At 44.3% G+C, this 26995-nt stretch overlaps 1 protein-coding gene across 2 annotated transcripts; it reads left to right on the forward strand.

Moving 5' to 3' along the window:
* Window positions 1–311: 311 nt before the first annotated feature.
* LOC139347367 (estrogen-related receptor gamma-like) lies at window positions 312–26637 on the forward strand. Of its 2 annotated transcripts, none has more exons than XM_070986918.1 (8): window positions 312–753; window positions 12988–13239; window positions 13373–13530; window positions 14730–14846; window positions 19372–19482; window positions 19815–19997; window positions 24348–24617; window positions 24769–26637. In XM_070986918.1, the coding sequence occupies exons 2-8, from the start codon at window positions 13001–13003 to the stop codon at window positions 25011–25013; spliced, it is 1323 nt and encodes a 440-aa protein (XP_070843019.1). In that variant the 5' UTR covers window positions 312–753; window positions 12988–13000; the 3' UTR covers window positions 25014–26637. The 2 variants fall into 2 exon arrangements, with proteins under 2 accessions (XP_070843019.1, XP_070843018.1); XM_070986917.1 differs by lacking the exon at window positions 312–753 and adding an exon at window positions 7905–8069.
* The last annotated feature ends 358 nt before the right edge of the window (window positions 26638–26995 follow it).

Below are 26995 nucleotides of genomic sequence, written 5' to 3' on the forward strand. Positions count from 1 at the left end.
AAATGTATGAAAGTCCAGTCTGAACGGGGCCGATTGATGGCTGTGCATCAACACTGGAGCCCCTCGTCCCAACCATGACGCCCGCTGACTCAACACAAACCAGAACCAGAACTTTCCGGTCTTGCTGCTTCTCGGACAGCGCATGCACAAACCCGCTCGCAGCTCCTTTTGGAAGACAGCTTCAAACCGTAACTTCCCATAAGAACGTGCCCTCTAAATATTTCAAACTCTATCAACACATGCATCACATTCACATGCTGACTCAACATCGCTGAAATATGATGCTCTCCCCTCTCTGTCTCCCTCCCTCCCTCTTTTTCTCTCCCATCTTTGCAAGGCTGCAACAGAAATCCCTCCTCTGTATCTATGGGAATACAGGAGCACTGTGTGTCCTCCACCCTCCCTTCCACTCACCACCTCCCTCTGCATATAAGGCAACGCTGGCTGTGTCCCCCACTGCCTGCTCCCCCCTCCTCACCCCTCCTCTTAGACGCACTTTCTGTCTGACACACTCTCTTAGGACTCCCCTGCGAGCAAGCTAGGCAGGTAGGTAGGTAAACTCAGCACTGGATCAGAGAGGAGAGAAAGGGAGAGGGGAATGTGTGTGTGTGTTTGTGTGTGTGCGCGCTGCTGCATCGCTGAGCTACAGAGACCGGAGGCGAGGAGAGCTGGAGCGTTTGTCCTTGAGACTGACTGACTGACTGCAGCTGTAGAGCGGAGGACCAGCCATCCAGCCAGTGGATGAACCTGACAGTGAGTACTGAGCGAAGGCAATAAGACGAGCGGCTGGGCAGAAGTAGACGCAGCCTTCTTTTAATTGCAGCAAATGTGTTTTTGTTCCTTGTCTGCTTAGAAACAGTCCAGTGCGCTGTTTGAATGGAAACAGAGGTGTGTATCGTGTGTGTGTGTGTCTGTGTGTGTCCAGGTGGAGGTCTACTATGCTCCCAGGTGAACTCGTCTCTGAGGCTTTTTATTGGCTCCCATCAATACTTGGTTTCCAGCCTATGTGCGACTTTGTAAGCAGTTCAGCAATTGTTCAGATATTCAGTTTGCCTGCAGCAGCGTCCACCGTGTCTTTGTGTGTGTGTGTGTGTGTGTGTGTGTGTGTGTGTATGTGTACAGTCAGGAAACATAACATTATTGTTCATCTCTACAGCTCCGTCCCCCCTCTCCTCCCTCTCGTCTCTCCCGCTGCTTGTGTTGACAGATCGATAGTTATGCATCTATAATTGGAAGTCATCATTTATGGCGACCCTCCAAAACGAGTCATTATCATGTGTAATCTTGCAGAAAATTACATTTTGACTGGTGTACCTTGGCGTGGCCAAGAATCAGTGGACTGTGCTGAGCGGACTAACTGGCTGCAAGGGTTGACCGGAAGGTGGGGTTGCTACAAGAGGACCCCCAAGCCTGGAGAAAGGTGGTGTAGGGTGGTGGGGTTTAGGGCTAGAGCCATGAGACAATGAGCCTGGTGTCACATTTTGCCTAAAAGCGAAGTCCCAGCAGTGGCCCTGGGTGCATCTGTGTGATCAGATGAGGAGGGACAGGAGGGAGTCGTAGACAGACGGAAAGTATGGCAACACAGTGTGGAGGATTACGGAGAAGGGAAGGAGGTGAGCGAATCAGAGAAAGATAGGCGAGTATTGAGTTAGCGCTCTGTGGTGTGAGACAGCGCCGTGAGCTGAGACTGGCTCACCTGTGGAGCCGCTGACAGAATGTGTTAGGCCACGTTAGAGGGGCGGCTCTAGATGGATGGGTAGAAAAAAAAAAGCCGGGAGGTGAATACATAAAGCTGTGGTGGACTTTTTTTTAAACTAACATGACAGGATAGCTCTTTTAGTCTCTGTGTACGTCTGCGTTGATTTGTTTATTGTAGACATGCTGACAGTGAGCCAGAGGGCTAAATTTGCCACCTGTGGAGATAAAAGTGATATGATGAGACTGTGTGCTGTTTGTGTGTGTGTGTGTGTGTGTGTGTGTGTGTGTGTGTGTATGTGTGTGTGTGGGTGTGTGTGTGTGTGTGTGTGTGTGTGTGTGTGTGTGTAGTTATGCGAAAGTGTGTATAATAGTTCCTGACATCAGCAGTAGGTGTATGGTGCTGACTCCCAGGATTCTGTGAGTGTGTTGGGCCCGCACTGGTGGCTCCTCACCTACGAAAGGTCTGGGAAGCAGGTGTGTGTGTGTGTGTGTGTGTGTGTGTGTGTGTGTGTGTGTGTGTGTGTGTGTGTGTGTGTGTGTGTGTGTGTGTGTGTAAATGCAGGGTTGTGAAAGCATGTGTATGAACCACATCTGTTGAAGTAAAGTCTTACTTCCATAGATCAAAATTGCAGATATCCAGTCATGGAAGAAGTACACTTTTACTGAAGTAAAAGTACCAGTATCACAATGTAAAAATACTCCATATTGCAAGTAAAAGCACTGCATTTAAAATCCTACTCAGTACAGAAGTTTTATCTAAAACACACATTCTGCAGAACAATGGCCCCCATGTTCATAGACAACCAAAATATGACAAAGGACCCTGATGACATCATTTATAAGACATCGCCAGCTAATAAAATTGAGGACCACTGGTTTAATCTTTCACAATACATTGTGTTATTTAAGCTTATTAAGTGTTTTATATGTGACATCAAAAAGCACAAATACTTTCCTGTGAACTGTAGAAGTGCAGAAGTATAAAATGGGAATGTACAATAATGTGACACTCTATCCATAGACCCCTTGAATTGGATAAGGAAATTGTCCCCCCTCCCAAGAGATCTGCGGACATGCATTAGATTAGAGTAGTCAGAAACAACTCCAATATTACATCATGAGGAATCAGAATGATCCCAGACCCAGACCACAAACCACCTCTGCCCCACAAAGACCTGGAAAGAAGACAGACCACACAAGCACGCGAGAGGACTCAAGACTCAAGGACACACTCACACAGAGGCAGAGGAGACAAGAGATGTTCCTCATTTTCCCTTTCTAATCCAAAACACCGTGGGTGAACTAAGGCTAATGTCAGATCTGCAGACCAGAAGCCGACCAGTTAATCCAGTGCTGCCTGTAGCGAATATGAAGGGGTCGTGCTGTGGTAATCCACATTATGTTGTTAGGATAGGCTTGGTTACATAATCACCCTAAGAACCTCCAGATGGGCACCTGCCAGAAGACAACACGGCATGATGTCTAGATGGAGAAACAATGAAATGTACTCGACTCCACGTTCAGGGTAAACTGTTAAAAGTTCAGTCACATCAGACGTCCGTTCACAGTGCTTTTAAATAATCTGCCCTCACCAAGCTTGTGGTCAGTTCAAGGCAAGATGCTGCATTGAAAAAAGCTGCTGTGAATTTCTAAGAAATCTGACCACTAGGGGGCAGCCCAGCCCCTAAATTATTAGAGTATGTAACCCAATTAGAGGAGCCTGCATCTCTCCATTTTTTTCTAAGTGCAGTTAGTCTTAAATATTCATAAAATTAGCCCTTCTGAAACCCTGCCTTCCTGAATGCCCCCCTGTGCACATACATTTCACATCACTGACTCACTTCCTCCCCAGTGGGACCACAGGATCTCCAGATAAGTGAAAACCATTTGAAGACCATTGACCCTCTGAGGATAGCAGCAGCAGGTCCCAGTGGCTCTAAGTGACATTTCAACGGTTATGTTGCTTTAAGTTTCTCCCAGAGGCTCTCTAAGGTTTCCGCCATGGATGTGTGTGTGTGTGTGGATGTGAGTGTGTGTATTCCCCTCATTGTGGGGATATAAATCTGTTTACACTGTCACATTGTGGGGGCTCGCCTTCCTTATGGGGACAAAATGCATGCCCCCACCATGTAAATCATTCAGTTTTAGGGTTAACACTTACAGTTAGGGTTAGGGTAACTGTCCAGGAAATGAATGTCAGTCTATGTGAGGTCCCCACAATTGATGAAAACATGCCTGTGTGTGTGAGTGGGTGACCTCTGATCCCTGTACAGTGCACTAGAGATCAATACAATGAAAGTGATCCTATTTCCAAGCGCTCATCTGTCAGCCAGTCCATCATTCCCTCCCATCCATCTATTTAAACACACCAAACCGTAAAACAGCATGAAGCTATTTTTTCCATTTCTTTGTCATATTTCTCTCTGTTTCTCTCATGTTATTTTTCTTCCTTTCTCCCTTTTCTCAGGCTCCCCTTTCACTTACAGCCCCCTGCATTTGTAAAGCATTTAAGCGTCTGAGAGGTACTGTGTTGGTGCAGCGAGACAATGGTGTTTGCACACAGTGTCAATAGTCTTTCCCTCTGTCTCAGTAATTGATGGATGACTGTGAGTCAGGCATAAACTAAGCAGATTACACTCACTAGATCTGAGGGCTGATGCTAATGTGTGCGTGTGTGTGTGTGTGTGTGTGTGTGTGTGTGTGTGTGTGTGTGTGCGTGTGTGTGTGTGTGTGTGTGTGTGTGTGTGATGCATGGTGGGGGTTGGAGTTGCAGAGAGACTGTCCAGTTTTGGAAGTCAATCCGACAGCTGTCCCTGGAGGCTGAGATTTGGTGGCTGTGAGTTTAGGGATGAAGAGAAAGGGTTGAACACACACACACACACACACACACACACACACACACACACACACACACACACACACACACACACGTGCGAGGGCGTCTGCTTCACTCGTACTTTCCCTTTTCTTCAGAGAAAATGGGATGCATCTGGTGTGTGGGGTCAATAGCTGGCAGCTGGGTGCTGTGTTACAGGCAGCGCCCCTCTGGAGCAGCTATTGAGCTCCTGTCCTCGGTTCGGCGTCAGCACTGTAAAAATACATTTTTTTCTGTGTAACTGCAGCCATGCGTGTTCAATTTCATTTGCCGCATTTCGCTTGTTTCCATCGCTTGTTATGTCTGGATTTTGCTTAGCTTCATGTCATTGTCCTCTCTGTTCAGTTTACTTGTCAAGCGTCGTTGGTGGTTTTGTCCTTTTTGCTTGTTTGAAGTTGACTTCTTTCTTTTTTAAGCCCTTTAGGTTTTTATTTCATCAGAACTGTACAAGCTGCCTTTCTGTGCCTTTTTGCTTTTTATCTAAATACATTTTTGACAGCCAGCAGAAAGTTTCAGTGACTTTAAAACTCCTTTATAGCATGACTTTTTGTGGTTGGTACCAATAATATATTGGCTGAAAGTGATTTTTTACATAATGAACCATCTTTACTGACAACACAAAGTGTTCCAGAGCCCATGTAATAATAGCTTTTATACAATCATGTGTTTCACAAAGAGGTAAATCTTTATCCTGCTCGATGATGACTGTTCAATCAACCAACTGAAACGTCTTTTCAGTCTATAACCTTTTTTATTTAGACACAGAACCTTTGCAAAGTGAAACAAGCCTTTGCACAGTGGTGCACAGTAATAAGGAAATTATCAGAAAAATATCACTCTGGAGCGTTCTGCCCTTCAGGTGATCCACTTGACGCCACTCTGGCTTGACTCAAGTGTGTCTCACTATTGTTGTGGTGTGTCGCAAGACCACTCAGCTGCTGCCAAGGAAAATATCAACCACTGATAAAATTATTAATCTCTTCTTTAATTTCAACCTGCACTTGACTTGTGTATGAATATGTGAAAAAAACTCCTTAGCTTTGTTTGAAGTGGTACAGAGTGCATTGATGGCTGCTGCCAGAGAGATAAGAGCCACTTCGCTTTAACGTCAACATCCAGTTTCCTAAATGGTTTATAAAAGATAATTCCTCAGTGTAGATAATGTTTTATGTGATACATTAACTTTAGGAGATTTGATACGATAGTAGCACTCAGTGTCTGGCTTTTTGTATTTTATGGTTGAGATAAAATTATCTGCCATTAGAAATCACACGCTCTTTATCTTTTATGGGTTTTAATGTGCGCTCTTTGTGTTTGCGTGTGCTTGCTTTCATATGTTCGTTTACACATGCAGCGCGTCTGTGTATGTGGCTGCTTTGATGCGGTGTGTCTTTCTGTTGGCGAACTGTTTCACGTGGTGCATAATGAGATAAGGCCCACTCCATGCAGTCTGCTGTCTGGCCTTTATCTGAGCCACAGATTAGTGCAGGTGATTTCATTCCTGTGGAGATTGGTTTCGGCGAGGGTCAGTTCGGAGCACGAGCACAACGTCATATCGACGAGACAGGAAGAGACAGGCCAAGATGGAAAAGAAAAGAGCAGAAACTCTGATGTTCCCGAGCACCAAACTCCCTTTGACATCTGTACATTTTTGATGCTCCAATATTTTTGGCCTTTTTGGCTGAGAACGATCTTTCTCTTCCATCACCATATGCTAAAACACACAGGGGCATTTCCAGCAAACTTACAGAATTAAGGAAGTTAACTCACAAAATTGGACAGGAAAGCAAGATGAAACACAGAAGTTATGTCCTGCTCCTTTGAAAACGCTTCCTTTGTGTATCACCGCATAGCCAAACACGTTAAGACTCTTTTTCTGTGTGCAAATGCGTGTTTGCATCTGCATAAAGAGTGAATTTTGTTGACACAGACTGGCGTGTTTGTCAGTCGTTTAAGTGGATTAGGACGTAGTGACAGCAGATTGCATAAGACTCACTGTAACTTACTCTCGCTGCAGAAATGGCAGTATTCATCATTCTAATATTCAAATCAAGTCAGGTTGCATTAACAGCAAGTTAATGTAGCACTTAATGGGCATAAGGCAAAGGCGGTGTTCACTCGCTCACTTTTCTTGTTTCACATGCTGGTAGCTCTTTTGAGTGCCAAACACTACTTACTCTCATTGTGCGTGCACGTGTGTGCTGTCAGCAAAAGGCGAAAAGCATCACATTAGGCACATAGCCATAGCTGATTAGAGCAGATAAAAGTACTGTAGCAGTAAGTCAGTTTAGGCTTGGTTACAAACATAGCGTTCCTATGTGTGGACGTTACGTCTGTGTGGGACAATACGGATTTTATTCTAGACGTGGCATTGACTTTAAAAGAGCCAGTTTGGAGGGAATTATTTAAGTTATTATATCTACCATTTCCACATTATTTGGCCTGACTCCTGTTACCAAAGATCTTTTCAGCTCTGAGCAATGCTACAACAAATGCTTTTTTTTACATTATCATTAATCTCTTGATTATATCTTCAATCAATTGATGAATTATTTTGTGAAAATAGTGACAAATCTTAGTCACAATTGTCCAGATCCCTAGATAATGCTTGTTTTGTACGACCGTCAGCCCAGACATGTTTAATTTACAGTAATTTTCCTTAATATATACCTATTATTAATTATTAAAGGATTAGACATATATCTGAGGGTGTTTCTTTGACACAATTCTTCCCTAAAACACACTGCATAGATCATTTTGCTCTTATAAAATTCTTAATTGATTGAGATCAAACAACTGGGTGTTATAGACGGATGTGTTTTGGGGCAGCATATAAGAAAAGGTTACAAATGCAGATAAATATTTATCCTTTTCTTCCTCAACCGCTATGACTGACAGCAAATCTGCTGCTAATACTTGATGTTCTTCCTGCACATTACAGGCCTAAAGGTCCTTCTGAGAACTAAAACCTGTGAAATACTCTACATCCTCTGTTGTCATCCACCTGCTACAGTAAGGGGCCGGCTCTCACTGGCTCAGAGGGCAGCCAATCAGCTGCCGGCTCAGCGTTCCGGGGGAAGGCCATTCAGATGATGTGTCTGAGTATTCATGAGGGCCAGCTTTGCTTGGAGACCCTTGTCACAGCAGCCAGCTACAGTCACAACAGTCAGGACTTCAAAGGCAGCCAGCGGCCAGGGGCTGTTGGTGAGAAGTGTGAATGACAGGAAGGCAGACGCAGGCAGGGGCAATGAGAGGAGCTCAGAGTGTGACACAAGGGCAGTAGATGGAGACAAAGTTTGGAGGCAGAATAAAGAGAAAGTGACAAACAGCGCAGTGAGAGATACAGTTTAGAAAATCTGCAGAGGAGGGGAGGCAGACAGGAGCACACGTCCCCGGACACAGCATTTTTCTCCTCTTCGGAGCATGGTGGCAGAGTGCTCATGGATTTAGTCGACCTCTATCTCCCAGAGTGTTTCACCTACCACTCTGACACAGAGTAAGTACTTTCACTCTGCACAATGACTGTACCGAGCACTGAAGAGCATACTCTCGAAATCAGTGGCACACAGGTGTAACAGCAAACCGAGTTACAGTAATAATGACTGACTGCCTCCTCATTTGATCTGTGGGACGTTATGTGTGTGCCTCATGACTCATAAGCGTCTGCTCATGTTCACGCATTTGCCTTCATTCTAATCGTGCGGCGCAGGTCTTGATTGTATGTACTGTGTGCTTTCCATTTCCAAGTCGATTTGAATACTTAAGAGAATCAGTTTCATTCATGACACATCTGTGCGCTTGAAATAAAAATGACATTAAGAGAGCTGGAGCGTGAGAATCTGGGTCCATCACACTGGGAAAATCAAGTGTGATGGAGAAAGGACAACACAAGTATTTCAACTGCTGCGTTAAAGCATCATGATTGTTCCCTCTCTATGTGGGAAATCTTGACCTCTAATATTTGATTGTTCATTAGTTACAATTTACAGTCTTTATTTTAGAAGAATAGAACATTTAAAATTGCCCCCAGCATTTATCTTCATTTTGATAAAGCTTAGGCCTGTAGAGTGCCTGTTGATGACCTTAAATATTTTCAGTAGTGGTTAATCTAATGTTAACAGTGAAGTCTATAAAATGTCAGAAAATAGTAATTAATCTCACTTTTCTTTCTTAAACTTGCTTGTGTTTTCTAACCATCTGTCCAAAACTTAAAGATATTCAGTTTTAAAATGACACAAACTGTAAAGTGGATTGTTGATTGGCCAATCAGTTAATTGAGTATTCGTTTCAGCTCCATACAGAATAGAAACAGATTTACGTAAATAAGTGTTCAAATGTGGTGTTTTTTTCTTTCTGTACTTTGGGGAAGTTTCCATGAAAATTTCTCATGTGAGGAGGCTTGTTTGCATTGCTTACAGTTGTCACTGTCCGGCCTGTTTGTGTGTTGATAGTGAGGGTGAGTGGGTAAGGCCAGTTTGGTGTGCTGTCAGCCGAAGCTGCTGAAAATCTTCCCCCGACACGAGGAAAAGCAAATGAAAGCCTGCGACGAGATGTGCGAGGCAGCTGTTTGATTACCCCGAGACTGCTTTTTGATTGCCTTTCTTTTCTGTAATCATAAAAAAAATCATGTTCATTATCATCACCGCTGCGCTTTTTATCAGCTGTGGCATAATCACTCGGCTCTGAGAGCGTTTTAGGATTGAAATTAACTTTCTCCCCAGCAGACAGAGATAAAGAGAATTCAGAGACAGACAGACAGACAAGGACATAAAAGACAGCGAGGCAGAAGACATGTGGACGTACAGGTTGGCTGATTGCCGGTGACAGAAGCAGGCAGATGATGGGGGAGAAAAGGCGGCGATGGCCACAGATGATCCCCTGTATGGCACGCTATCCATGTTTCCAGAGCCTGCGGGTCCAGGCTCCGGCCACAGGCACCTCATCTCCCAGCTAACAGCCTCGTCCAAAGCCTGACTAAGGCTCTTACTGCTGGCTGGGGGTGCCACTGATCCCTGCTCATCTCCTACTGGCTCATTAGTTAAAAAAAAAAAAAAAAACACTACTGAGACCCCACTGACCTAAATAACTGCTCCTCGGGGTTGGGGTTAGAGCTGAAAGGTCAGTCAGAAGGACCTCAAAAATAATTGTGTTTTTTGATGGTATTGCAGGGAATATCTCTGTCGCCTTGAATCTTATTTCCACTTCCCCAAAGCTTGTAGATTTGCCTTCACTCCATTTTCTTTCCACCTCTTGGTCAGTTCCCTCTAGTTTTCTGCATTTCCTTCCCTCACTGTTTTCTTCCCTCCCTCCCTCCCTCCCTCCCTCCCTCCCTCCCTCCCTCATCCGTTGGGTCATTGTCTGCATTATGACTCTGCTCATTTGAAAGTGAGTGTTGCCGTCTCTCTTTTCTTTCAACACCCCAGGTTAATGAGCCACAGGACTGCCCCGTCCTTTCTGTCCCTGCCTGGTCTTTTCACACTCCCTCTATCTGTCTGCCTCTCTTGTAATTTCCTCCTGCCTCTCTTCTTCTTCTTCTTCTTCTCCTCTCTTTTTTTTTGTCTCCTTGTCGTTTCACGCTGCATTCTGGCCTTTGTTGCCAAGGTGCAATTAGACTTGTTTTGGACACAAAGAGGATAAGGTATGATAACTTTGAATACCCAATGATGCACGCACACACACACACGCACACACACACACACACACTCTCTCTGATTTATCCCTCCTGCATGCCGCTGTAGAAGCTGCACCAACCGTCTTTTGATAGGCTTTTATGTGGAGTTGTAGATTAGTAATCTGTCAGAGTGAATATTACATCACATCTGATCACCCCACTCTCAAGTCATTTCATTATGAAAGCAAAACGCCAAGACACCCCCCCCCCCCCTTGTGATGCATTATAATGGGAGAACACAAAGAATAGCTCACTCTGTACCTGTCAGAGACTTGACACAGCAATATGGACGCCTGTGATAGATAGCCAGTAGGTAAACCAGTGAGTCACTTTAAAAGGAAGCTGAAATCTCTTCACTGTGCTCTTTCTTCAAGGTGGATTGTAGAGGTGACAGATGACAAGAGCGGTGGATTTAAATTGGCATTTTGTTTATAGGTTATTGAGGTAAAATTTGGGGCCTTAAGACTGGAGCTGCATCGTTTTGGACCCCTTCAAGAGTTCTGAAAATGAATGCCGTATTTCTCTACAAAACCCTGTTTTTTTCCATTTAAAAAAGGCTCTCAATTATTTAAAGCCCACTAATAAGTATTTCTATGTAACCAACAGAACAAGTGACAGTAGTGACAACCCGCATTTATGCTTTTTAGCATCCTTAGGCTACTTGTTGTGGTTCTACGGCCCACAGCTTCCATTTCTGATTCACTCTCACTGCTCTTGTTGACGTGGTTTCCAGTGACAGAGGGTGACTGTTTTCTGTGAAAAAGCTCCTGCCAAACACCAAGAGCAAGACAGATACAATCAGCCACTAGCCAGTTGACATAGTCGGTGGGGACCCAAACAGAGCTAAAAGCAAGTGAATGCTGGACTTATATACGTCATATGACCAGAGACACAACTCCAAATGAATGCTACTGTTGCTCTGTGTCTGCTGGATGTGTAAAATAGGCAAACGTTTGCCAGCACGTTCACCGTAACATGTTTGTAGGGTGAAATATGCCAGCTGTTGCCTCACCAACTTTTGGTACTAACTGATATATTTTTGTCTGTACCAAAAAAAAGTGTTGAGGTTGGGGAGCGGATGTTGTGATTATGTTGCTACGCTTGCTTGGTTTTCTCACAGAGCCGTCTTCTGCTGGCTCTTGCGGTATCTGTGCTGTTCTCTGAACGTGCATATGTCTGTCTTTGTGGGTTTGTAGAGGGGTCAATAGCGCGTGCCCAAGGTTTTCTCTGGGGGTGGTTAAAAGCAGCCAGTTTTTTTGCCTACCAAATGACTTGTGGCTGAGAAAATACTGATTTACATGACAGGAAACAGACTGACTTTGATCCACCTGACCAGGCCAAGATTAGAGTGGGGAACACGCATGGCTCTGTGTGTGTGTGTGTGTGTGTGTGTGTGTGTGTGTGTTATTTCTCCACACGTGAAAGTGTGCAACAGAGAGTGAGGCAGCAGAGGGCTTTTTAAAGTTGGCCTGGTGATGAACAGTTGCATGCAAGTATGTGTTGGGGTGTTTATGAAGACACTTGCTTTAAAATGTGTCTGTAAGTGTGTGTGTAAGTGTGTGTGTGTAGGCAGCTTGGACATGTTCCTGATCATGTGAATCTGAAGTGTATGTAGCCATGATTTTTATTTTTACATCCGCACATGAACGCCTGACGCCATGATGTGAGTGTGTGTTTTCAGGGTGTGTGTGTGTGTGTGTGTGTGCAGATCACATGTCAGCGAGCCTACAGTACACCTCAGCTGGTTTCAGCTGCTTTTTCCTCCTCGGCGTGGTGACAGAGAGTCTGTTGCAGTCACATTGTAACCCAATAATAAAGTAATGATGCACACTTAAACATGCAGGCATACGGGAAGATTTATTTCAAGCAGTTATAATGGAGGTATTCTTAGAAGCTAATTCTAAAAATATCTCATCAATGCCACGATATGGAACATGTGTCATGATATTTGAAAATATTTAGTTCTCAACAGAATGTCTTTTTTATCCTTTTTTAAGGATTTTTGGACCGTGCACAATAGCAGCAACATCCTTTTAGCTATTGTAGGCTGGAGTGTTTGAAAGGTCGAGCATGGTGAGTAACTAATAGTCTCAAAGAGACAATAGAGAGAGGTTAAGAGGCAGGCAAAAAAATGAGAGAAGCAAACGAATTTGGATTGAACATAATGGCGATGATGATGTGGATGATTGCTGGTTTGGCTATTTCCCTAGGTTTGTTTAAGCCATCTCCTTCTTTGAAAACAAAGCAGTGTAATGGACAGCAGCTTTGCATATGTGGGAAATGGCAAACGGCTGGTTTAGATAGGACTGGGATGGATGGATGCATGAATGGAGATAGGTGGAAATGAAGATGTGAAGGCAGTCACAGCATTGAGGGTGACTGATGAGAAAGAAAAGGGTAAAGTTGAAAGAATACGAGCTTTCTGTGCCTTTGTCTTTCTGGATACTTTATAATGATTGATATATATGAAACCATAAATTAATCATGGTAAGCTGCTTATTATATGATTACTATCTGTGTAAATGATGCCTGACTTAATAAAAATAATCAAAGCCTGCAGACTTGAAGGTCAGTTACCAGTAATTAATATTAATAACAATACCAAGGTGACTCATCATAAAAAGCTCATCTGAAAGTCAAATCTCTCACCATCATGAATATGTATGCCAATAAGGTGCAAATGCAATCAAATTTAATATGTTTTCTCCTCTTTTTTTTCCCCTCTCTCTTCTCTTTTCTCCAGACATCTCGACAGGATGTCAGTGAGGGGCTTGGACCCCACCTGTCCTTCCACTATAAAGCGTGAGCCCTCCAGCCCCAGCCCCAGCTCTCAGGGCGACGTCAGCCCGGCCCAGCCCAGCCCTGGAAGCTCTTCATCGGACACAAACTCCAGCTATGGGCCCCTGATCAAAGGCCACAACCACAGCAATGGGCTCGACTCGCCAAGCCTCTATGGTCACGCGGCGGGTTTGGCCAACAATGTCGGAACAAACAGGTTGGTGTATGCACTACACTGTCCCTTATTTTGTGAGTTTCACCCCACTTCAGATGCTACTATCTGAGCACAGTCCTCGTGATTTCTTCCCCTCACTTCCTCCCTTCCTCTCTTTCTCTCCACCTATATCCAGGAGGTTTGGGGAAGAAGAAAGCCCAGTGAAGTGTGAATTCATGCTGGGCACGGTGGCCAAGCGGCTCTGTCTGGTGTGCGGTGACGTGGCCTCGGGCTACCACTATGGCGTGGCCTCCTGTGAGGCCTGCAAGGCCTTCTTCAAGAGGACCATCCAGGGTAAGGGCGAGACAAACACACACACACACACACACACACACACACACACACACACACACACACACACACACACACACACACACACACACGTACAGGAACATGCTCAGTTTTATACTTAGTAGCAGAGTTTATTGTGCATAGCTGATAATGTCTTCCTGTGTCATATAAACCTGTTTTACAAGCAACACGCTGCAGATGCAGTCGTTCCCTGAGCGATTGTTTTGGTATAAACATGCCCCAATCAGTTAGCTCACAGCATCCACCTCCTGCCTCTCGCACTGCAGAAAGGTTTTGAACAAAGACCTGTTTGCAAACAGCTGATATGCGGTTTTACTTACAGAGCATGGTGTATATAGTCAACATGTTTGAGTTCAGGCTTTAAATCTTCAGATAACATATGGTGCCGAATGTGAGTGCGTTCCCTTCAGCACTGAAATCTGTTAGTGGCGAGAGCCAGTAGCGTGCAGTGGAAAGGGGGGGTTTATAAGGATAGTACTGGGCTCTGTCGGCTCGTGGCCCAGGTTGAGGACCTGGCAGGCTCCGTTGTGTTTAGGCGTCTAGAAGTTGGCCACTGTTGATGGGTTCAAAGGGCAAACAGGATCAGAGGCTGTCAGATCAAACGGGGAGATCTGATGTCTGGCTCATCAGCTACTTCCTGTTTGTGATTGAGGGTGGCAGCTGAGAGCGCCTGCAACTGGCTGATCGCCATTGGGCTTAGCGTGCACATTTGGCTGCCATGGATCTTACTCTCAATTAGGTGTCGGGGGCCTTTTTTTGTGTGTGGTTGCACTGAATGTGAGCAATAAAGCCACGATTAATGAGGATGGAGATGAAGATTTTACACATGAAGTTCAATTTACTCATCACAAGGAGTACGTCATTTAATGTATCCCGATGATGATGTCATAGCGATGTCATCAGGGTCATCGTAGCTTCTGTTTGAGATTGTGAATTTATAACATAAAGTCACAAAAACTGGAGGTGTGAAGATGTGAGTACTTGATATCTGAAATGAATGTTTTTGTCTTCTGTGAGTCCTCACATTTTAGTGAAATTCAACTTTTGATATCAGAGCTGTGAAACTCAACATGAGGCTTTTATCGGAGTTAAACGGAGAGATTTAAATGATAATACTGAATTATTGCTTTATTGTCTGCACTTCAAGAAATCTGTTTTTTATCTTCCCTCTTCTCCTCCAGGTAACATTGAATACAGCTGCCCGGCATCCAATGAATGTGAAATCACCAAGAGAAGGAGGAAATCCTGCCAGGCCTGTCGATTTGTGAAATGTCTGGCTGTGGGCATGTTGAGAGAAGGTCAGCTATACACAGAAAATCACTTTAAGGGCTGGGTCAAATCATTGTTTGAGTCACTTTGTCCAGGATTGATCGGTTGGTAGGCTTGGCAGAAGTTCAGACCTCATCCTTTAGACAGGTGAGATGGAGAAAAAGCACCTGGAGAGTGACGGCTTACACAAGTCTGCCATTTCTTTGTTGTGCATTCCAGGAAACAATACCCTGATTACCAGCTGAGATTGTCTCAGTGTCTCACCTGATGGCATGTACTGTGGTTCTGTAGACTCCAGTGAAACCTAAAACTTTTGACAGTTAAACTTCAGCCCCTTAGTGCCAGCTGTGATGTGTGTGTGTGTGTGTGTGTGTGTGTGTGTGTGTGTGTGTGCGTGTGTGTGTGGGTCCATGTATAGGTAGTAAACACAGGGCTGAACAATGCATAGCCGTGTCTTTGAGGGGGAGGAGAGGGCTCCTAACTGTTCAATTGTGTCAGTCTTTGCTTCACCAATGTTCCTCCAAAATAGCTTCTGGAAATCTGCCAGAAGTGTATGAGTGTGTATGTGTGTATGTGTAGGTGTGTGTGCAACACTGCAGAAGCTAGTGAGATAATGGAGCGAGCCGTTGCTAGAGGCTCCTTTAAATGAAAATGTAGTGACTATTTTAAAAGTTTGAGACACATTTTTACAAGTGGAGATTTATTTCAGAGGTTAAATAGATGTAAAATATGCCAAATAATTTTAGCATTTACATTTTTATGCCGCTTATCTCTCCTATGCAAAACTTCATTATGTATGCTCGTAAATATGGACAAAGAGTGGTGACATGTGTACATACCACACAGAGAGTCTATGACAGCGGTCAGGTGCTCCTTTGGTCTGACTGTGTGCCTGCGTGGTGGCATATTGTCCAGATTTAGAAGTGACTCAAAAAGGAAAACATTAGTGACCTCATACTGTACTGGCCACTTGCTGCATGCTGCGTAGGGCCCGGAGATGATAATAAAGAGGGGAGAGCAGATAAAACATGTGTTTGTGTCTGTCTGTGGTAGACTGAGGGATAGTAAATGTAATAGTCTCAGGGCACCATTTCATTCATTAAAGAGTTATTGAAAAGGAAAAACCACAAACAACACTTCCTTCTTTTTGGACTCTCTGTTCCCTCAAAGGTCAGCTCACGGTGCATATCATGGTTTCTTTGTGCGGTGAGGGATTATTACCATTAATATGGATGCGCTCACTTTTGGTTTCACCTCCAAATAAAGTCATAATGTGGCTGAAGTGCCGACCTGTTTACAACCCGTGTGACTGTCTGACCGCTCTTCTCTTGCCCTGACAGACTTTGCCGCGGCGATGTCGCCATGTTTACCGATCTCACCAATTACTTCCCCAAGAATAATGTTGTCAAAGCCGACAGAGGTGGAAACCTATGAAAATAAGATCCCAGTTGTAATAAACTGGAATGATCCTTTAATACTTCCTACTCAACTCCAGCATCTGTATCGCTGCTGTGTGTCTTCCTAAATGTGTGTGTGTGTGTGTGTTATGGATACCCAGAATTATAGCATCTTTACACGTGCATCAGTTTGTGTGTATGAGTTTGCTTAAACACACGTCAGTCTGCACTCACGTTTATGCACACACCTCTGTGTGTTTTTGTGAGCGAGTGTGTGTCTGCCCTTTTTCTAAATTAGCTGCTTTTAATAGGGAAGGGGCATCAACAGCATCCCAGGCCGCCTCTCAACCCCACCTCCTCTCGCCACCCCCTTTGCTTTCCCTCCCCCCTCGTAAATTCCTCCAGATGCCTTGTGGGATTCCTGGACCTCCGTGAAATGCGAACTGCCCCTCGTAACTCCAGTCGTAAGCGTCCTCGTAACGCGCTTCACCGTGTCTCGTAATGCCCCTCTTCCCCGGAGAGGCCGCAGTAAAGGATGAGACAGAGGAGCTGTGAGGTTTAATGGGGGGAGTCAGAGCCGTATTAAATACACAGCTAAAAGACATATAGACCCCAGGCAGGATTTGATTAAGCCCTGTTTAGGGGTCAATTCTGCAGTTGGTGTTGCTTCCAACTGTAGTAAAAACATGTATGTTTGCAAAATGTGCGCAATATTTTAAAAATACAATATATCATACAGATGGATCCTGTATTTTAAGGGTTTATGTTCCCTAATGTGGTCAGTGGTGCAGCAATACCTCCATAAAGCACCTTCATCTCCGTCTTTGTCTCTTCACCGTCTCATCCCCACTTCCTGCTGGCTGAAGTTATTTGGTCTCAGGTGTGTTAATCATGCTGTTAATCTGTATACTGAGAAAAGCATCAGGACAGAACAGAGGGACTATGTGTGTGTATGACTGCCAACTTTCCAAATCCTTTTTATTCGCAACCAGAAGCAGCGTGCAGGGAACGTAACGCCACAGTAGCGTTGGGGGCAGCCATGTGTACATTTGTCACAATATCTGAGAAGCGTGGGATTGTTTATACTGAACACACGCTGGTGGTGGCAGCAGCAGCGGTGATGGAGGCGGGGGTGGGGGGGGGGTGCTGCCACTAGAACACAGTAACGTAGATCAATCCGGATCAGTGGCTGATCTCCATATTCCTGATCCTGCTGCTCTGTGTGCCTTTTGGGAACCTGTAAAGCCTCTCATGTGAAGGTCCCGACACCCTCAAAAGAAGGCTGAGTGATGAAAGTGGCAAAAAATAGATCAATGTCTGAGTAGCCCGTGTTTATCGAACTCTGATGGGCTGTACAGACGAACCGGGTGGAGGTGTGTGTGTGTGTGTGTGTGTGTGTGTGTGTGTGTGTGTGTGTGTGTGTGTGTGTGTGTGTGTGTGTGTGTGTGTGTGTGTCTGTTATCCACCAAAGCTATTCTTGGCCTTTGGTTGTCAGCACATTCCACTGTGAAGAGTTACACTTAGCTCAGATGTGTGTGTTTGAATAACTGTCAGATCTGAGCACACACACACACACACACACACACACACACACACACAAATAAATATACCCATATAAAACACAATATCGACCTTCCAAATTCCTGTGATTTAATCCAGTGTTTGCTGACAGTTTGTTTCAAATTTGATGACAACACACAAGCAAGCACCCTCATCCATCATCCCACACCCACAGGAAAATCCACACTCACTATTTGCCCCACATGACGTCACCTGAGGGTCAGGGGGCATTGAGTTTACCTGGAAAATCTCTTCCTCAACATCCCACTCATCTAGGACAATATGATCTATCTTTGGCACATCTCTCTTGATGAAAATAAATGTAAGAAAAAAAAAAAAAAAAAATTTCAATAGCATTTCTCATCTATACACTTTGCCGCTTCAAAGTTTACCATTCACGATAAACGAAATCTGCCATCAGAATGTCAAACTGAGCAAATTTATGAACACTAAACACATTTACCTTTATGTGTTTAAGACTATGATACAACACCTGAGTATGATGTTTAATAGCTGTCTTATGGAAGAGTCTACTGGCTTACAGTGAGGGTCACACATCACATCCTTACACTATCACTTTGTCATGAGTGGTCCTCTCCTTCCATCTTCCGATCTCTGTTCATGGTACATTAATTGATAAAGCAGAAAATCTATAGAATTGTTGTAATGGTAATGGCCTCACTGTGAAATGACAGAAAATAGCTTTACAAACTAATGATGCCAAAGAATCGTTCCATGAACTGATGTAACCCCACCACACATTTTATATACACATTGTGTTATTTTATGTGGATGTTCCTGCATGAATATATGTGCAAGTCAGAATAAGTACAGGAGGCAGCAGGCTCAAGGGGATGGAGTGTCACAGTGAGGTGTCAAGTGGGCAAATAATACCCTCAGAGTGTCTCTTTCAGACACAAGTGCCATTATGGATCTATCCAGGGCCACTATGGCCGTTTACACTGTGTGGATCAGGTAACCCAACACCAAGACTAAAGGCTCCCTGAGTCACGTTCTCACACACACACACACACACACACACACACACACACACACACACACACACACACACACACACACACACACACACACACACACACACACACATTTTCTTTAGAGATGCACTTGGTGACTGTTACTCTCAGTATGCGTGTTTCTCCATGAACATGAATCCAATCAGCTTTTCCTAAAATCTAAATGCCCCCTGCACACGCACGCACGCACGCACGCACGCACGCACGCACGCACGCACGCACGCACGCACGCACACTCTTAAATCCCCATTGGCATGGTGACAAGGTTACCACAATGCTCGTTAAGATGAGCAGTTGTCATCGGCTGCTCTAAAGTTGTTGGGAGTCATGTTTCGGGATGCGTGCTGCTGTGCCGGCATTAGACATGCCCTGTGCGGTCTCCTTGGGATCGTTAAGACATGTGAGCAGATGATTGGGCAACATCCTGATGGTGAAGCCTCTTTCTGATAACTGATTACCCGTTTGAGCCGTGTCAAACACTCCGCTGATGCAAAAAGTAACTTCTGCACACTGACTGTTTAAACCAAATGCATCATTAAGGTCCCGTGTTTGTGTGTCTGTAGGTGTGCGTCTGGACCGGGTTCGAGGCGGCAGACAGAAGTACAAGAGGAGAATAGATGCCGAGAACAGCCCGTACCTGCACCCACAGAATGCCTTGCCTCAGAAAAGAACATGTAAGTACACGAACAAAGGTTCACATTAACTATGGTGCATTGGTGCATGACTGTAGTACATAATCGTTGAGTAGTCAGTTGATGTTAATAGGATTCCTTTATTGTAGATGTGAGAGGCTCTGGTTTTATCTGTGTTGTGGTCTGCAACCGTCAAATGACGCTTTCTGTGATTTCAAAGCATTTAATCATTTTTACAGCTTGTATCTGCTAAATGCTATTCCAACTGTGTAGGCTTTGGATGCCTGTAATGAACTTGGTTGCTTGTGTCTCTTAACTTAAACTGATATAATCTTTAAAATAATAGAAATCAAATTTTACTCCATCTCTCTCAGTCACTGTTGGTGGTGTGGTAGAAAACAAGGTGGTGTCTCTGCTGCTGGTGTCTGAGCCGGAGGGCATCTTCGCCATGCCGGACCCCACTGTACCCGAGAGCGACATCAAAGCTCTGACCACGCTGTGCGACCTGGCTGACAGGGAGCTGGTGGTCAACATCGGCTGGGCCAAACACATCCCAGGTGCGTTTCAGTCAGAAACCCCCGGTCTCAGTCAGTCAGTCAGTCAGTTGTTTGCTCACACAATCCACCACACACATTAGCTCACATTAAGTCTGTAATCAGATCAGAGACGGAGACTGTTGTGACTTGTGGTTGCCAAGACATTCGCTGGATGCCCAGAGGGGAGAGGGCGTTGGTGCGGCTGTGTGTTATCCGCCAGTCATCCTCCATCCCTCTGTGTGTGTGTGTGTGTGCGTGCGCGTGCGTCATGTCCTTGTTGACCAGTGCGTGTTCCTAATATATCAAGCAGATGACATGGGCCACCTGGACGTTTTAATTCATTTCCTGGGCCGCGGGCCGCCTCTGAATTACGGAAATCCACCTGACACTTGGACCACACTTAGCTTCTCCTCTGACATGGGAGCAGCAGAGGGGATGTCCAGGGTTTTTTTTTCCTTTGGATGAGAGGGTGGAAAGGAGAGAGGAAGTGCGTTCTGACAGATTAGTGGGATTAAAACGCTGGTATGCAGCTATGTTGGCGGATGTAATCGTATGCGGTGGCAGCGGGGGTTCGCAGGTCTGCTTTTGATACTTGGCTCTGGAGACCTTCACACCACTTACAAATGAAAAACAGCACTCGACCATATTCAGAATTTCTCCCAAATCAACAGTCTGAAATACATGCTGAATGAATGAGTGAAACAAATGATGAATACCAGTGCTGTCTTCCGTTTTAGTGCTGATGATTTAGTAAATTATTCAAGTGGCAAATAATTGATTGACAACAATTTAGGGCTGCAACCTACCAGTACTTTTTAGGCTAAACAATTAATCCTTTCCATTTAATCCAATTTTGATTAAAGATGAATAATTTAAGATATTTTGCGTGTTACACTGTAAACATTACATATCTTCAGTGAATGAGTTGATTGATACTGTGCGCATAATAGATGTGAAACAATCAAACAGACTTAAAGCTTCTTAACAGGGAAATGAAAGGGAAACACTGGATGATAAGCAGTTAAACAATTAATCCCATATATGCCCAATACCCTGGTACAGATAGAGGCTCCAGCAATGATCCTCATACTGGAGGCGTTATCATCTCTTGATTTCTCTTCTGTCCTGTTTTCTTATCATCTTTTTTTCCTCTAACTGAAGCTGCTTTATCAGCCCTGGTGATCCACACCCAAAACATCACCAGGAAAACACCTGGGTTTTTTTGTTGATGTCTTGTCTCTGAAATGCTTACAAAACAAACAAAGCAGGTGTGTGTGTGCGTGTGTGTGTGTGTGCGCTTGAATCGTGACTATATTTGTCTTCATATTTCTTCCAACACAGTGAACATGAAGCAGCCATTTGAGTTTGCGCTAGTGTTTGGTGTCCCTCATCAGAGTTTCCATTGTTCTGTTAGAAAAGGAAGACGAGCATCAGCACCTCCTCCACCCCCACCCCCCCCACCCCCGGGCCATTGCTGTCTGCCTCTTTTCTCCTGTTGTTGGCTCTTTACTGTCAGAGCACGAGGCAGACGGAGTCCGACTGATGGGTGTATTTGTAGCCCTTTGCCAGTGGAGGGTTTGGCTGGGAGAGCGGGGCAGCGGTGAGAGGAGGCCGCACACACAGCAGACACCCACCTGAGGGAGGAGAGGAAGACAGGGAGCCATGTATTCATCCAGCTGTCAAGAAAATTTGACTTAAAATTTTGAAATGTCGCAAAAAAAGATGCACTTCTGTCAGGCGAGCTGAGGCAGATAAATAGGCATTTTGTGTGCAACAGTTCACATCCATCCGAAAGAGAGGAGAGGGGTTTAAAGATCTGATCAGTAAGCAGGAACATTGTTACTGTTCATTAGTGTCAGTTAATGCTGAGTGCTTTAAAGATGACTTTTCTTTAATAAAACGGAATCATTCATGAGGCTAAACATGCCGAACATGCTGTTTTCAACATGTCTATAATGCAAAAACGTTCAGGAAACTTTTTCTCTTGCCAAATTTACACCAGGATTAGCTGTTCAAGCAATTAGTTAAAGGACCAGTGTGTAGGACTCAGTGGCATCTAGTGGTGAGGATGCAAATTGCAACCAACTGAACACCCCTCTCTAGGAGAACATATAGAGTCAGTGTTTGGTTTGTCCGTTCTGGGCTACTGTAGAAACATGGCGGACTCTGTGGAAGAGGATGCTCTGTAGATATAAAGAGCTCATTCAAAGATAATGAAAACACAATGATTCTTGTTTCCAGGTGATTATGAACTGATGAAAACATGAATATTATACTCTGTTCCTGCCATAGTCTGCCCATCGATCCTGTTAAATCTTACGCACTAGTTCACACAACAGTTCAAATTTTGTGAAATATGCTTATTTGTTTTCTTACAGAGAGTTAAATGACAAAATTGATATCACTCTCATACTTGACTGTTGAATATGAAGCTACTGCTAGCAGCCGGTTATCTGAGCAAAAACATGGAAATATTTCCCTTTTCCTTTTCTGGGCTGTAGTGAAGTTGCCACTTTAGAGCCAGTGCCCGGTCAGCTGTTTCCCCCCGTCTCCAGTCTTATGCTAAGCTAGGCTAACTGACAGGTGTTGATCTTCTAATCAATCTCTTGGCAAGAAAGCAAATGAGCAGATTTCCGAAAACGTCACACTATAACAAATACAGAAGATGAATAGAGCAGATTTGTGGCAATCCGTTGATAATGAAGCCCTTCATCAGCTATAAAAACGTTATCCTTACAATGACTGGGAATTTTCGGTTGGCATCACTAATAAGGGAAAACATAAAGGGAGAGGCAGAGCAAGAAAATAGCAAAGAGAAAAAGGATGAAGAAAAATCGAGAGTGACTTGAGCGGAGATGACAGAGATCACGAGACAAAATGCAAAGAAGGGACAACAGCATCATTCAAGGAACAGGTTGAGGAGGTAAAAGAGACCAAGACAGCTCAACCAGCTGGAGACAAAGAAAGAAAGGTAGATAAAAGAGACATAAGAGAGAATGGATAGTAAAGAAAAAAAAAAAAGACTGCCCCTCCTAGCAGCGTAATGACCATGTCACATCAGCTCTGGATGAGTGGCAGGCCACACGGCCCCCATTGCTGGGAGAACCAGGGTCCTGGGCAAAGTGGCCAGGGCCATCTGAGTTCTTTGCCCAGGGGGAGGTGAGTGTGATGGGGGCTACTGTCCTGGCTGCTCCCCCTCCTCTGTGTCTGCTCTTATCAGGCAGATTGACAGTGATGTGGTCTGAAGTCTGAGGGCCAGACTGGCAGATGAGCTGGCTAAAGACCAACTGCCCTCTTTGCTTTTGGCCTTTTTGAGTCTGTGCTGCAAGTTGGCTGTCAAATGTATGTGTGTGTGAGAGAGCAACTGTGGTGTGACTGGCTGTGTGTTGTTGTTGATATGATACAACTAACAGTGGCAAGGCAATTTCCCTCTCCTTATTGCCTTCAGTGGCCTTTGCTTTGGAAAAAAAAGGCCTTTTCTCTTTATTGAAGGTTGAACTTGTATTTGTCCTTAAAATCTATCAATATGTTGCCTGAGATTTCATCACACACTCACACAGGTCTCTGTCCCTGATCGATGATGCCGTGCCAGAATACTGATCCCTATCGACCAATGAAATTGTGCACAGACAGCGTTTCCAATCAATCAGGGAGCAATAGTGGGGAAAGGGGCGCCACTGACGTCCCCGTGGTGATTGTAAAGAGCAATGGATCCTGATAACAATCACTGATGGTGTCAAAAATACGAACGCCTCCCCTTCCTCCCCTCACTCTGTAAAATCATCTATTTAATTACAGCAAACGTGTGTGTGAGTGTGTGTATGCAGGTTTATGTGCGGGACGTGAGCAGGTTTAATCATGCTCCTGTGGGGTGTAATTGTCAATCAAAGTGGGTGTGTCCAACAGAGTGTAATTAAATTCACCACTTATTCACTCCTCTGTCCTTTGTTCTGCCCTTTGCAATGTGGCCTTGAATCATTCCGCTGCAAGACATTTCTGTATCATTGATGATATTACAACACATACAGATTATTATTATTATTATCATCACATAGACCATCAACCACTGTTTCAAATGTACTGAAGTTTTCATCAAGGTAAACATCCATCGACTAACATAAGAGAAGACTCTGTAGCTTTAATGGATTTGAAATTTAAAAAACAGTAAAATGGCAAATTGTTATTGCTTTTTTAAGCAATAGTCTTTTTTATGCTAAGCTAGGCGAACCAGCTGCTGGCTCCAGCTTTATATTAGTTGTACAGACAAACGCCTTTATGCTTAAAACGTTTGCCTATGTGGAGCGTCCCTTTAAAGTCTTCGCTTTCTGCATCCCAAATAACCGATCCTTTTTTATCCTCTCATCTTCCCAGGCTTCCCCTCCCTCTCTCTGGCTGATCAGATGAGTTTACTGCAGAGCGGCTGGATGGAGATTTTGATTCTTCGAGTGGTGTTTCGCTCGCTGCTCCTGGAGGACAAGCTGGTGTATGCTGAGGACTACATCATGGACGAGGAGCAGTCGAAGCTGGCCGGGCTGCTTGACCTCAACAACGCCATCCTGCAGCTGGTGAAGAAGTATAAAACCATGGGGCTGGAGAAGGAGGAGTTTGTGGTCCTCAAGGCTATCGCGCTGGCTAACTCAGGTATTAATTTAGTCATTGCAGAGATCAGCCTGTGTTAGCATCTACTTCAAAGCAGCATTGTGCCCAACTTTAGCCTGACGTAGCTGCTATCTTAGCTGTAGACTCTCTTGTTCATCTGTGTTTACCTCCACTCTATTCCATCTACTCCTAGACTCCATGCAAATTGAAGACTCAGAGGCTGTTCAGAGACTCCAGGACGTCCTCCATGGTGCCCTGCAGGACTACGAGGTCACCCACCACCCAGAGGACCCTCGGAGGGCCGGCAAACTGATCATGACCCTCCCTCTCCTCCGTCAGACCGCCGCTCGTGCCGTCCAGCACTTCTGCAGCATCAAACAGGACGGCCGTGTGCCTATGCACAAACTGTTCCTCGAACTGCTGGAGGCCAAAGCCTGACCCGAACATAGACAGCCATTAGCTTCATCCTGACCCCCCCAAACAGGGGCTAGGATGACAGGAAGTGAAGGATAACGGGTAATGGTGCGGTTTGACACTATGTATTTGTCCATTTCAGCTTTGACAGTAAACTTTTGAATCTGCAGTCGCCCTATAGGGAAGCAGCTGGAACATTTTTAGAGCAAGACCCTTCCCACTCCCAGTGAAAGTTTGAATGGAAGTGAATGCAGCAGTTTAATTTGCATTTATTGTCTGTGACGGTCTTTGCGGTCTGCGACGCTCCTTTAAAGCGTGTTGACCCGATTCAGAGGTCGAAGACGGATGGACAAACAGCATAAAAGCAGAAGAAGTCGCCTTCTAGAAATATTTACAGTTACATGCCAAAAGTAGAGCTCCTTATGTCAAAAGACCACCTGATACTTGAAGATCCTCGCGGATTATTTCAACCATCTTGAAGCCTGTTAATCTGCATTCTAGTGCGTTTAGAGAGCCTTTAAATGATTTGATTTTCTTTGTCCTTTTTGTATAGAGAAGGTAAATGTCTCCTAAGAGGTAAGTCTTGCCAAAGAGTAAAGACTCATACTATTGAATAATACCAGCATATGTCCACAATAATATAATGTGGCCTGCAAGACATTCACATGAACCTGCATCTCTGCTGTGTTGTGTATCGCAAAAGTATCTATTCACTACATTCATATATAGACGATTAAAGGGAAGCAAGTGAGTGGTCAGAGTCTCATAAAACAATAATCGGCCTCCTGATTTTCGAAGACCATTTCAGGGAAAGAGTACTTAATGTCATGGTACAACCGTACGACAGCAAAGTGATATTTATTTCAAAGCGTCTCAGTTCGTTTGCTGTTTTTTTTATTTCCTAATGTGGCATTAATGAAGAGTAGATTCAAGCAATTACAGTGGATAATAATTTTTTAAAAGATTTTTAAATGATATCATTGTAAGATAATTTTTTACTAGCTTCTCTGCTACAGCACTGATACATACTATGTACACCATATCATGAAATTCAAGACAGCGTGGTTAGAATTGGAGTACGTACTTGAAGCTCATAATGTCGTAGAGTTGTTGTAGACCCATAGATATAACTTTAACTATGTATGGCTGCCATACTGTATAATCTGGATAAGGGAGGCATTTGATGTCCTTTCTATGGTAGAAGTCTATGTGTAGGATGAAATTTGTGCACTACTTTTCCTTTTAGCCATAAAGTTTGGGGAAACCGGTGATGGAGGCTCTGTTAATCTGTTAGTGTGTTTTGTGTGAAGAGTAGTTAAATCTGAAATTTGTCTTTTTCTGCACACGTCAAATGAAGGGATTAAACTCTGAAGAAATCTCAGTACAGTGACTAAAACGCCCAAGTCTTGCTCCTTATTTCACTCAAGGTAATGTGACACTATAACGTGCATATTTTTGTGACAAGATGATGGCAGCAATATGCCGGTTTAAATGTATGTACTGAACGTTTTTGCTGTATATACTGTACGTCATGTCTTATGCCAACAGAGATGTTTAAAGATGCAAATAAGCTTTGTTTGGATGAGCTGTGCCGTGCTATTTCATTCTCAGGTGGATTCTTGGGCAATAAAGATCATCCCCTTAATGCAAATATCATCTGAGCGTCATCTTTCTCGATGAAGAGACAGACGGGCTTTGAAACAAATTCATTAAGCGCTGGTAAGTGGGCGCAGTCTATTCCACACAGTCTGACAATGGACTCTCATTTTCAAGTAAGGCCCATTATGGCACATTTAGGCCATCAGAGCCCAGTTGGATGGAGATTTATAATTAACAGCTATAATGTAATGAAGTCCAGCAGTGGCTCTGGGGAGTGCTGGTCATCAGATGCCTGTTGAGGCCGATGGAAGCAGAGGCAGTCGACTCATCGCTTCATCATACAATCATCCTGAGAGACACTGACTCCGTCTCAGTGTGTATTTATAGTCTGAGGTAAAAGACGATAA

This window comes from Chaetodon trifascialis, chromosome 19 (assembly GCF_039877785.1).
Source record: "Chaetodon trifascialis isolate fChaTrf1 chromosome 19, fChaTrf1.hap1, whole genome shotgun sequence".
Taxonomy (NCBI): domain Eukaryota; kingdom Metazoa; phylum Chordata; class Actinopteri; order Chaetodontiformes; family Chaetodontidae; genus Chaetodon; species Chaetodon trifascialis.

Bases quoted from the DNA above. Each gene is read 5' to 3' on its own strand.
- LOC139347367 (XM_070986917.1), top strand. From the start codon at position 8,014: ATGGATTTAGTCGACCTCTATCTCCCAGAGTGTTTCACCTACCACTCT. The intron at 13,240-13,372 runs GTTGGTGTATGC...ACCTATATCCAG, and splicing joins AACAATGTCGGAACAAACAG to GAGGTTTGGGGAAGAAGAAA. The intron at 19,483-19,814 runs GTAAGTACACGA...CATCTCTCTCAG, and splicing joins CTTGCCTCAGAAAAGAACAT to TCACTGTTGGTGGTGTGGTA.